Source organism: Camelus dromedarius, chromosome 16 (genome assembly GCF_036321535.1).
Source record: "Camelus dromedarius isolate mCamDro1 chromosome 16, mCamDro1.pat, whole genome shotgun sequence".
Classification (NCBI taxonomy): domain Eukaryota; kingdom Metazoa; phylum Chordata; class Mammalia; order Artiodactyla; family Camelidae; genus Camelus; species Camelus dromedarius.
The window spans coordinates 43,349,515-43,361,214 of NC_087451.1; the positions used below are offsets into that span (position 1 = coordinate 43,349,515).

At 52.1% G+C, this 11,700-nt stretch overlaps 1 protein-coding gene across 11 annotated transcripts; it reads left to right on the forward strand.

Moving 5' to 3' along the window:
• The first annotated feature begins 2,486 nt into the window (after window positions 1-2,486).
• CD300LG (CD300 molecule like family member g) lies at window positions 2,487-11,700 on the forward strand. Of its 11 annotated transcripts, none has more exons than XM_010994130.3 (9): window positions 2,487-2,608; window positions 3,634-3,960; window positions 4,460-4,688; window positions 5,480-5,592; window positions 7,046-7,098; window positions 8,165-8,318; window positions 8,807-8,896; window positions 9,630-9,749; window positions 10,209-11,700. In XM_010994130.3, exons 1-9 carry the CDS (start codon window positions 2,563-2,565, stop codon window positions 10,340-10,342), a joined length of 1,266 nt encoding a protein of 421 aa, XP_010992432.1. In that variant the 5' UTR covers window positions 2,487-2,562; the 3' UTR covers window positions 10,343-11,700. The 11 variants fall into 11 exon arrangements, with proteins under 11 accessions (XP_010992432.1, XP_010992433.1, XP_010992435.1 ...); XM_010994131.3 differs by having other exon boundaries at window positions 4,532-4,688; XM_010994133.3 differs by having other exon boundaries at window positions 4,604-4,688.

Here is an 11,700-nt window from a genome sequence, read left to right on the forward strand (position 1 = left end):
TTCTCTTGGGAGCTGGCTTGCCTGCGGAGAGTGTGTCCTGCGCTACCTGCGATGCATAAAGTCTGCCTAACTCTGAGGGTCAGGATTAGGAAGCCCACTTTCCCGTATCCAAAATCTGGTTACTGCACCTGTGTGAACACAACTTACACTTTTTTCCCCCAAAGACTCATGCATCATCCAAGGCAGTGGTACTCAACCTAGAGTAATTTCGCCTCCCAGGACAAAAATCTCCTAGAGAGATGTTTGATTGCCACTACTTGGAGGGCAGAGAGGAGAATGACAGCATCTAGGAAGCAGTGGCCAGAGATGCTGCTGAACATCCTATAATACACAGGACAGCCCCCACAAGCAAGAATTATCTGGCTCCAAATGGCAATAGTGCTGATACTAAGAAACCCTGATCTAAGTGGAACAAATGACCATCTTAGATCAGCAGAAGTGACTTAGTCCAAGCAAGTCCAAACCAGAAGAGAATGAACTGGGGTGACAAAGTGGTACCTGTCAAGCTAGGCCCTTTGGGGGCCAGATTTTTTCTGTCCTACCAGTAGGCCTTTCTATACCCTGCCCCATGGCTGGGACGTGGCTTTCAAACTGGGTTTTCTCAGCTGACTCAGAGTAAACTCAGTGCCTGAAGGGTTCTCCCTGCTCCTTCCTCCTCCCTAAGGGAGCTCTAACTCCTGGAGGTCTTTATTCACCATCTGGGCTTACAGCAGTAGAAGGCAGCCTTCCTCTTTGTCTGCCCATGCTAGCATCCACTGGGCTCTCCGACTTCCTGTGGTCCAGTGTTTCCTCACCCCACCCACTGGCTCCCTAGCTCCTCATTCTAGCCATGGTACCACCAGACATGGCCAAACCAGGGGCACATGGATGTCAAGAGGATGCAGTGAGGTTGCCACAAGCCCACTGGTCCTTCTGCACTCCCCACCCCACCCCAGCTCTCCCATCAGAAAACATGCTAAAGTGCCAGATGCTTGCCCTGCTTATAATAAATAAGTTCGGATTTAAGAAAAGTAAGAAGGTCAGAAATTATTCTGTATAAGGACAGAACAAAGAACAGAGATAATACTATTAAGCACTAGAATAAATATTATTTTAATCTGTGTTTTTAAAACTACAAAAACCGATTACCTTTTGTAGTCTGTGTACGTTAACGGAAGTCGGGTCCTGGGCTGAGATCAGAGTTTTCACCCACGTGAACCCCTGTCCCCTTAAATGCCAGCAGCAACCCCCAAAGTTGTGAAGTTGAGACATATCTCCCACATCACCAGAATCACACCCACCCACACCCCACCACACACGCACAATCTCCCCTCCTAGAACCACTGAGTTAACGCCTCAAATATCAGCCCAGCAAGTGGGTAAAAATTCCAACTGTACCTAGGGAAGTATATATGCCAAAATATTTCTAAGGGAGAAGAAGAACAGGAAAAGTTCCCCACCTTCCATAACCCCCCCCCTTTTTTTTTTTTTAACATTTCTGCCTTGTGTAAGTTTGCTTACAACCTGTATAACTTTACAATCAGAAAAAACGACAGACAGAGCTGTTTTGGAAAAAACAGTATGTCACGGCTACCTCTAGTGTGCGTGTTTGTTTTGTTCCCTTCAAGAAGGATTCAGTTCTGAGGTAGAAAACCGCTAACTCACTTTTTAAATTGCCACGACAACTCAGCACAGCTGCGGAGTCCAGCCTCTCGGCGGGGCCTGCCAGAGGCTCCGGGTACCCGGATCAGCCCCGGAGGACGGCTTCCCTCACCCCTGCCTGTACCGCCGCCCTGTGGCCGAGGCCGGTACTGCGCTCTCCGGGAGGCGATGGGAAGGAGGGGCAGTGAGCGCTGTCTCTGGGTCCCCTAACCTCTGTACCACTGACCACTTGGCAGTCTGGTGAAGCTTATGGACTCCGTCTCAGAATAATGGCCTTTTGAGCATATAAAATAAAATACACATGCTTAAAAGAAAACCAACAGTATTGAAGTGGTTATCAAAATATTTGTGTAATACTGTAATAAATGTGCTTATTATTGCTTTAGATAACAACGCTAGTGGCAGGTCTAATAACTAATGATCATCCAAGTAGTGAGGTGCGTACACGGTATTTCAAGCTACCAGTGACAACTGGATATTCTAGTGTCTGTGGTTTTTATTGGTGACAAAGTCACGGTGCTGCAAACACTACACTCATAAGGAAAAGATAAACGTTACTTAAAGGTTAATTACAGTTAAGATGTAGTATTTTCCCACCCAGATTCATGGACTCCCTGAATTCTATACACAGACCCTCTGGAGGGGCTGTGGTCGTGGTTTATGGTGAAGACCCCCTGCAAGGGTACGGATTTGGAAGAAGCTTTCAGTGGGTTTTCAAGGCGCTGGGCTAGCACGAACCGATGGCAAGTCGAGGGAACCTCAAAGGCGCCTCCCTGGCCTGCGCGCGCAGAGGGGTGACCCGCACGGCCCCTCCTCTCCCTTCCTGTTTTAATCTCGCTTCTGCAGGCAGTTAAAGTCCCGTGTGGTCCGGAGAGGAGCGCCCAGTTCCCCGCGTGCGCTGCCGCGTGGCCAGCACTCACCATGCAGCCACTGGTCCTGCTGTTCTGGGGCGGCCTCGTGCTCCCAGGTGAGATGGAGGCGGGGGCAGGGGCTGGGGTGGGGGAGTAGAGGGGTGTGGAGCTCATTCTCAGGCTCTCCCTTTGGGTCTGCAGAGAAAGGAACCTACATTTCCTTTCCAGACCAGGCCTTGTGGCTCTGACTTTGCCCAGCTTCCAGGCTTCACCCCACCCCGCTAGTCCAAAGCCCTCAGAGGGGGCGGACACTTGCTGTTTCTGAAACCCAGAGCCAGGTTTTCCCCAGACCTTTAGGTTCCAGCCCCTTCAGGGCTGAGCGGTTGTGATTCTTCTTCATTTCCTGATTGTGCCAAGCCTGGGGACAGACAAGACACCCCTGTTAGCACTCAGCAATTATTTCCTGAACATCTGTTATACCACTCACAACAACCCTGAGAGATAAAGAATCCTCTGGTCAAGGATCAGAGGTCTGGGGATGCTGTGAATCAAGGATCAGGGAAGGTGCTGAGGCATTGCTTTTGGACTTGTAGCTTCTCCTGGTCTCCACCTGACAGTCACCACAGCCAAGCAGGGGAAGACATCAATTCACAAGCCTGCTTTTCTTTTTTTTTTTTCTTTTTTTTAACCTTTTAACATAAAAAAATTAGGATGCATCTTATAACTGATGTCAGTTGTTCAATTGACTGTTTTTTCTTAATGTCATATAAAATTATGGTGGATCTTACATATGATAGAAACTTAATTTGATGAAACAGGACATTATCATCATCTATAGGTGAGAAAACTCAAGAGGCCCAGAGAGGTCAAGCAATTTCTCCAGGGTCACACAGCTACTAAGTGGTATTGCTGAGATCACACTCTGGGTTGTCTGAATCTTGAGCTTCCCCATCACCAGCCTGCAATATGCCAGGTTTAGGGAAACAGCAGCAGCCCTGTCCCAAGATCCCTCCCTGGCAGAGTGGAGTACCAGCTCTTCCCATGGCTGCCCCAAGAAGAGGGTGACTGAGGAAAGCCTTCTGGTCTTGGCCCTGGTACTTGAATCAGGCAATTCCAACCTTTACCCTTGCTGTGGTTTCAGGTTGCACAGCCCTGGTGGGCCCAAAGGAGATCAGAGGGTTCGAAGGTGACACTGTGTCCCTGCAGTGCACCTACGGGGAAGAGCTGAAGATGAACAAGAAATACTGGTGCAAGGAGGCTGGGTTACTGATCTCCCGCTGCTCTGGGACTATCTTCTCGGGAGAATATGGCCAAGATGGCAGGGTGTCCGTCCACGACAGCCCCCAGGAACTCAAGTTCAAGGTGACCCTGAGGAACCTCACCCTGAAGGACACGGGGAAGTACTGGTGTGGGGTCCAAAGAGTGGGCTTTGATAAGTCTTTCTTGGTCTCTCTGTCCGTCTTTCCAGGTAACAAACGTCTCTCCTTCCCTGGGAGGGGGACAGGGTCATGGAGGTGGGGGCAGAGGGACTGCACATTCCCACGGGAGGGTAGGCTGCAGCACAGACGGGAGGGGAGAGCTATGCACAGGTGTGGGGTGTTCCTAAGATATAGCCTGCTTGCTGAAAAGGGCTTCATCGAGACCTCTGCTTGCTTCCTGGGGTGTCCTGTAGCTGGAGATGTTCTGAGATATTGGTCCTGGGGAGACTAGGGTTCAGGGGTCAAGGATCAGAGGTCTGGGGATGCTGTGAATCAAGGATCAGGGAAGGTGCTGAGGCATTGCTTTTGGACTTGTAGCTTCTTCTGGTCTCCACCTGACAGTCACCACAGCCAAGCAGGGGAAGACAGGGACCAAGGCATCTCCGTTCCCAGGGACCTCCCTGTACAAGCACACAGCAGCCTCTCCGTACACAGGGACCTCTCTGTATGCAAAGACCTCTCATCACCCAACAACCTCTCCGTATTCAGGGACCTCTTCTCATCCAACAATCTCTCTGTATGCAAGGACCTCTCATCACCCAACAACCTCTCCGTATGCAGGGACCTCTTCTCACCCAACAACCTCTCTGTATGCAAGGACCTCTGCTCACCCAGCAAACTATCCTCCTGCAGGGACCTCCCGCCCAGCTACCCAGCTGGACTCCACCTCAGCAGAGGAAGCCAGTTTTGTCCCCAGCAGCAGCAGCTCCGAGCCCAGGTGAGCCCCAGGTGACCAAGGTCACCTTTCAGGTCGTCACTAAACCATAAGGTGCCTCTGAGCAAGTAAGAACCCAATATTCCTTCCTCCAGGCAAACACAGCCTCTTGTCGTGGCCGCAGCTGTGCACAGAGGGCAGATTCAGCCCCCATCCCACCCCCTACTCACTTGGGCCCTTGAGCAGTAAACAACCTACACTCCAGGGGCCAGCAGGCCTGTTGCCTTGGAATTGCAGGCCCACCCAAAGTGAAGGGACTTCCATGGTCCCAGTCCCCACATTGCTCCCTGCCTGGCTTTAGGGAAAGGCATCCCAATTCAGTAGCTTTTACCTGTACTCTTTCCACTGGCTTTTGCCAAGCATGAAAATATGGACCCAAACAATATGGTATTTTCTTACCAGACCGGAGTCCCAGCCTGAAAGATAGGCTCTTAGGGTTTTTTTCTTTTCTTTTCGTTAATGGAGGTACTGGGGATTGAACCCAGGACCTATTGCATGCTAAGCATGCGCTCTACCACTGAGCTAAACCCCCCGACTGTTGGTTTATGTATACCTGACCTCTATTATGGAGAGCCAGGTAACTGCTCACAGATTCAGACCCAAATGAAAGTGTCTCCTGGGATTGGTGACAGGGGCTGAGGTCCCTTTCATTGGGACTAACCAGATGTGGACCCTGGTGCCCTCTGATCTCCTTGGGAGAGACAAGGGACATGGCTGGGACTCAGAATAAGAATGCACAGCATGTCGCTGACATCTGGTGACAGCTACTGGGCTCCTTTCCATCTCACCCGCAGGGTGTCCATCCCGATGATCCGCATCCTGGCCCCTGTCCTGGTGCTGCTGGCCCTGCTGCTGGCCACAGGCCTGGCTGCCCTCGGCAGCTACGTGCTCCGGCAGAGGAGGGAAGGTGAGCAGTGTAGACCAAAGGGGTGAGAGGCTCTCAGCCAGGGGCCTCCCAAGACCTCCAGTCCTCCCAACACCCCAGAGAGACCCTGTGGGCCTTGATGTGTACATCTGAGATGCGGGCATCGGGAGCGCCCCACGGGGTGGGCCACATTAAGCACAAGCAATTCAAATAGGGGAGCGGTGGGGGGTTTTCATCTTGCTCTGGTCTGTCCGACCGAGCTCATCAGCCACTTCTCTCCCTGTGGATCCCAGTGACTCCATGTCCATCTCTGCAGGTCTGGCTCCTTGTATGAGGACTGACTACAGAGGGGAGTGCAGGTCTGAGCACTTGAACTTGAGTAGGACGTACATTGTGCCCCTCCCCGCCAACACCTGCCACTGGGATTCTAGAGGTGCTCAGCCCCTTTCAAGGCTTGGCTTCAAATCCCAGCTCTGCCACTTTTGAGCTGCGTGACCTTGGGCAAGTCACCTAACTTCCCTGAGCCTCAGCTGCCTCAGATATACATCCAACAGAAACAGAATACGAGCCACATTTGTGATGGACAATTCCCTAGTAGTCACATGAAAACAAAGTACAAAGAAACTAGTGAAGTTAATTCTAATAATAGGCTTTATTTACCACGATATATCCGAGACATTATCACTTCAACATGGAATCAATATAAAGGTACTATTGGCATATATTCAACATTCATTTTTTCACCTTGAGTCTGAAACCCAGCGTTGTTCAGAGTAGTCACATTTTCAGGGCTCAATGGCCGCGTGTAGCTCTTGGCTTCTGTGGTGGATGGCACAGATTAACTGAAACAACAACCATGGGAGTTGCCTTGTGGCGGACACTGGTGTGGCTTATGTTGTTTTTATCTCTTTGAGCCTCCTCAATACTGTGGAGTTAGGAATTACTTGTTTCAAATCCCCCCACTTTATAGGGCAAGAGACTGAGGCACAGAGTGGTTAAGCAGCTGGCCCTGTGTTTGTATAGCCAGGAAGACATCCTGGCAAACTGGCAATGTTGTCCCAGTGCAGGTGGCCATGGGGGGGGGTCCCAGGTCTGCCTCCTGACTCCCCACTGTGTGACCCCAGGAAGAAATGTCAGCCTTGTCCATGACCCTAGGCCCCTCAGGGGAGTCTGGAGGAGCACACGGGGTGAAAACATTCTGGTCACGACCGCAGAGCCTCTTAGCACATTGTCTTTCAAATGATGGACCCCAGCTGGCAGCGGTGACATCCCCTGGTAGCCTGTTAGACATGTAGCGTCTCAGGCCTTAAGTTCAACCTACTGAATTAGAATCAGCATTTAATAAAATTTCCCAAGGTCCTGTATGCGCACTGAGGTTTCAGAAACAATGACCTTAGCAAAGAGAATTACTTCCTCAGCCAGTTTCTGGTCCACACTGGGATTTCCATGCACTAATCTCAAAAGTCCAGTCATTGCTCCTTCTTGTCTCTTTCAGCTCAACAGGATACGAAGACACAGAAGAAGGAGAAGATCCACCTCTCCCACCAGGTAGGTGGCAGGCCCGAGCTCAGACCCCCGAGAGGCTGGAAGTCAGGACTCCCGGGCCCTGCCTCTTCATCTCCCAAATTGGTCTTCCATAGCTGACCTCAAGGCCAGGCTTGCCGCCCACATCCTGGGAATCTGTGTGAGCCCTGTCCTTCAGGCTGCGAGCCAACGAAGTGCCCTCCTCACCCTGACTTCCCACCGAGGGTACCAGCAGGGCTGTGCTCCAGACCCCGGGCCCTCTTTTAATCCTCCCTTTTAGAATCAGACAGCATCTGAGCTGGATCCACAGGGTGCCTTTGAGATCATCTAGTCCAGCCTTTCCCTAAGTTTGGTGCAAACCCCTTTTCAGAACACCTGGGGGTGGGGGTGGGGGCCTATTAGAAATATGCTTTCTTTGATGTCAGTCCTAACCAAAGCCTCTAGCGGTAGGAGTTGGGAACCTGAATTTTAAACACTGCCCTGGGGATGCTGACAGCACACCAGAGTGTGACAACCAGAGATCCTGGTCTGCTTTTGCAGAAGAGAGAACTGAGACCCCGAGAGGGAAAAAGTCTTGCCCAAGGTCACAGCAGGCAGTGGCCCCAACAGAGAGTGGGATCCATAGCTCTCAACTCCTATCTCTCCTCTTTCCAGAACACCCTGCTGTTTTCTCTGCGCTTTCCTTGACTCTGAGACCAAGGTGGCGTGGCTACCTGGACACTCAGGCTGAGCACTGGGGGCAAGAGGGCAGAGAGAATGGGGGTCCCTGTGCCCATCTTCCTGGAGAGAGGCTCCCTGCTGCCGGGCCCATCCCAGACCCCTGCAAAGAGAGCCCTCCCTTCCCACACCAGCACGCTCAGGGGGAGGGTCACGGCTCAGGAAACAGAAGCCCCGCTTGCCTCTCCCAACGGCCTCACCCGGCCTCTCCTTCCTCAGCTGTTTACTGAGATGCCTCCAAGCTGATTCTTTAAAACATTGGAGCAGGAAAGGGGGGCCCTATTGCATTCTTTCCTGGCGCCAGCAGGGACAAAAGCCTCAGGCCAGGGAGGAGCTGGGGCAGGAATGCTACGCTGGGCTTTCCTTCACTTAGGAAGCAGCTGCTGTTGTCTCAGGAAGCTCAATGAGACCAAAGGTGATGGACGAAGTAAGGAAGGGTCTGAGAGATGGACAGAGGGACTGCCACAGCCACCGCCAGAGCCCTCCTCCTGGCTCTGCATCCTGGGGCTCACAGAAGGGGGGCTGGGGTAAGAGGGAGCCCCTCCAGGCAGCTGTGCAACTATCATCCTAATGCCCAGAAGTAGAGGCTGTCACATGTACCCTGTACATGCCACAACCCAGAAACTGCCTCCGTGCTCGCTGAACAGCCAAGTGTCCACCGTGTGGGCCGAGGGGCCATTGAGAGACTCGCCCTGGACACAGGGTAGTGGTCCTGGCTGCAGCCTCCATGTGTGGTTTGATCTCTGCCCCTGAGATTCTTTCCTCAAATTGGTCACCCTAGATAAAGTAAGTGACACTTCGGCAGCTGCTGGTGGTCAGTGGTCAGCAGTGATGGGGTTTCGACGGAATCACAAAGCTGTAAATATGGGATTCGTGGGAAGAGGACCTGACGTCAGGCATTCTCTGGTCTGGCCCCAGTGCTACCGTGTCCTCCCCATAGGCAGGGCTGAGACGGACAAGGGCTGTGAGTGACAGCATTTGTGAAATCTCCTTCCCCTGTCCCCGATTCCTTCAGGCTCTCATCCCCCCAGCCAGATTGCACCCGAGGAATTCTGTTCTGACTCTTACCTTGTTCCAGTAAGAAGAGCCAGCTGTGTGACTTCTGGCAAGTTACATCACATCTCTGGGCCTCGGTTTCCCCGTTTCGCAGGACTGTTGTTAGGAACAAGCGAGATGAGACACCCCTAGCTATCCAGAAAATGGACGCGCCTTTCCTCGGCTTCAGTGTCCATCAGGCCATGGGATCTCCCGGCTCGTCCACCTCAGGGCAGCTGTGCCCTTAGGAGACGTAGCTGACGACCCAGGCGAGCAGCTGAGCCCAAGTCAGGAGATGGGCTTCCTCAGCCACACTGGATTCCCCCTTCTCTTCCCTGGGCCTCTCATTTGATTAAGGAGGGGTCGTTTAGACAGATAATCCCTAAAGAGTTTTTCCTGTGCTGTTTGTTACCCGGTGAATTTTTGAGGTGTCCAGTTTTGCTCTCTCAGGGCATATTACCAACAATCTGCAACAGGCACGTTCTCCTTGCTCGAAGGATAGAAATAACAATAATGAAAACAAATTGATCATTCCAGGAGTTCCCAGTTACTGAGTGATAAAATACTATCACAAATATTTCTCATAACCCTAAGGGAAAAATTCCTATCCCCCTGTAACAGCTAAGGAAACTGAGCCTCAGAGAAGTTAGGGGGCTTGCCCAAGGTCACACTGAGACATAGTAAATTGGACGTAAGGACTCTGACTCCTCGGCCCACCCCCCTGCATGTCCCTCCTCCTGCTCAAGCTTACAGACTGTCCCTGCTGCCAAGAACAGGCTGTTCTGACGGCGTCTGTGTTTCAGCCGCTGGGGAGCATCTGGGCCTCGAAGTCCTCTGTGATCAACTGCGCAGGGCTTACTGGGCCCCCTGCCAGCCCCGAGCCCTCTGCCAGCCCCAACACGGAGATCCGGTGCCTGAGCCAGGTGTGGACAGAGGACGCCGGGGGTCTGGAGCCACTTAGCCTGGCTCCACTCTGACAATTCAGGGAAGCGGGGGAGGGCCCTGTCCTCAGTATTCACCCACCTACGCCATCATAACCAGAACCTAGGCCCTTTCACCCAAGAAGCCAGGACTCCTGACCTCATATCCTCTTTTTCAAGAAGAAAATTCTTGAAGAGTTTGCTAGAAATCACAGCTTAAAGAGCTCTGAGCTGGCAGGATTCCCACATCTGAAGCCAGAACAGGGCCTGAGGCCCTGAGGATGCTCTCCCAGGGGATAGGGGGATGGGCTGGGATGAATCAAAGCCTGGGGTTCTGGGGAGAAGTGGTTAGTGCACCTCAGATGGACAGAGGCTTGTAGAAAAGGCTGGGATGGACCCAACAGCTACCTGGAGACCCCCGAGCAGGGCACTGCTTTTCACTCCCCACTGTTGTCTTTACAGACTTCAGAGAAAGATGGAGCCTCTTTGCAGGACCCCGAGGGAGCCATGAGCCCGGGACCTCCCCTCCCCAAGTCTGGGGAAGAGCTGGACTTCTCAAAGATCATCTCAGTGTAGCTGCAGAACACCCTCCGTGAATCTGAAGGCTGAATTTGCACTAACTCTGATAAATGTTCTGCTACGGCTTCAGAGTTCAACTGACAGAGTCCAGGGCTCTCCCCCTTCCTTCCCAGCCTCTCCTGCACACCCTCGCCTGGCCTGGAAGACTTTGTCAGCCCTGGAGCCTGGCCTCACAGTTCCAGCTGGAGACTGGAACCTCCCCCAGATGGTCACATCCCTGGGCAGGGTGAGCTGCCGCTGAACCCTCCCCGGGGCCAGGCCAGGCTCAGGGGATCTGGTCTGAATTTATATCTGCTACTGGGACTCCCCCGGGGCCTGGAAGCACAGCAACAGGCCCCTCCCTCCTCCCCCTCCAGACCCCACCTTCTCCTCCCTTCTGTCCTCTGACTCAGGGCCAAGTTCTCCTGCATAAGCCAGTGAGGAGGAGGGAGCCTGCTGGGTTAGACCGGACTCTGATTTCTCAAAGCCAGGCTATGAACCACCTGCATCCCAGTCCCTTGGGAAGCTGGTAAAAAGATGACTCCTGGGCCCCATCAATACCTACCAAAACCATCTCTGAGCCTGGGCTCGGGACTCGGCATTTCTCACAAGTGGCCTGGTGATTCTAACACTTGAATTTGTGCACTAATGGGCATGTTGAAGTCTCGGGTCCCTCCAGCTTAGAGAGTCTACATTGGATGGGTGGAGTCTCCCCTCGGCCCCTCTAGGAGCTGCTCTGCTCAGGACACCGTGACCCAGCGAGGGGCTTTCCTGGGCCTGCCTGGGTCCCGGCCCAGGTCAAGTGCATATTGGAAGGGGAGCCCAGGACTAGTGGGGAGAGGTTCCACTTTCTGATCTTCTTCCTCAGCCATGCATTCTAGGCTTTGGAAGGAGGATGGAGAAAAACTCAGCTCCTACCTTGTCAAGAAAGGGTTGATTGCCTGTGGGTTCTGGCAGCTGGGGAGGGTCAGGAAATCACAGGGTGGAGGTAGAGATGAGTCTCTAAAAGGGGGGAGGGAGAAGACAAGGCAGGACCTTAAGGGGAAACTGAGTTTGGCTCACTGGGGGTGTGGAAAGGAAGGTAGAGTAACAGAACTACTGTTTGTTTGTTTTCTCTATTTTCTTTGAAAAATGAACTAGAGGCTGCTCAGTATACAAAACTTAAAAAGGTGAGAGGGTAGAAAAAAAGAAAACAAGTCACCTATAGTCTCACAACTGCCCAGAGACAATTGTTAATCATCTTTTATTGTATTTTTTCTCCACATCACTTCTGATGTTCTTTTACAAATTATTCTGTACATACAACTTTATATCTTGCTTTTCCCACTTTATTATTATATCATAAACATTTGTTTTTACATACCTTTCATAAATTAAATGTTTATCCACTGTGTAA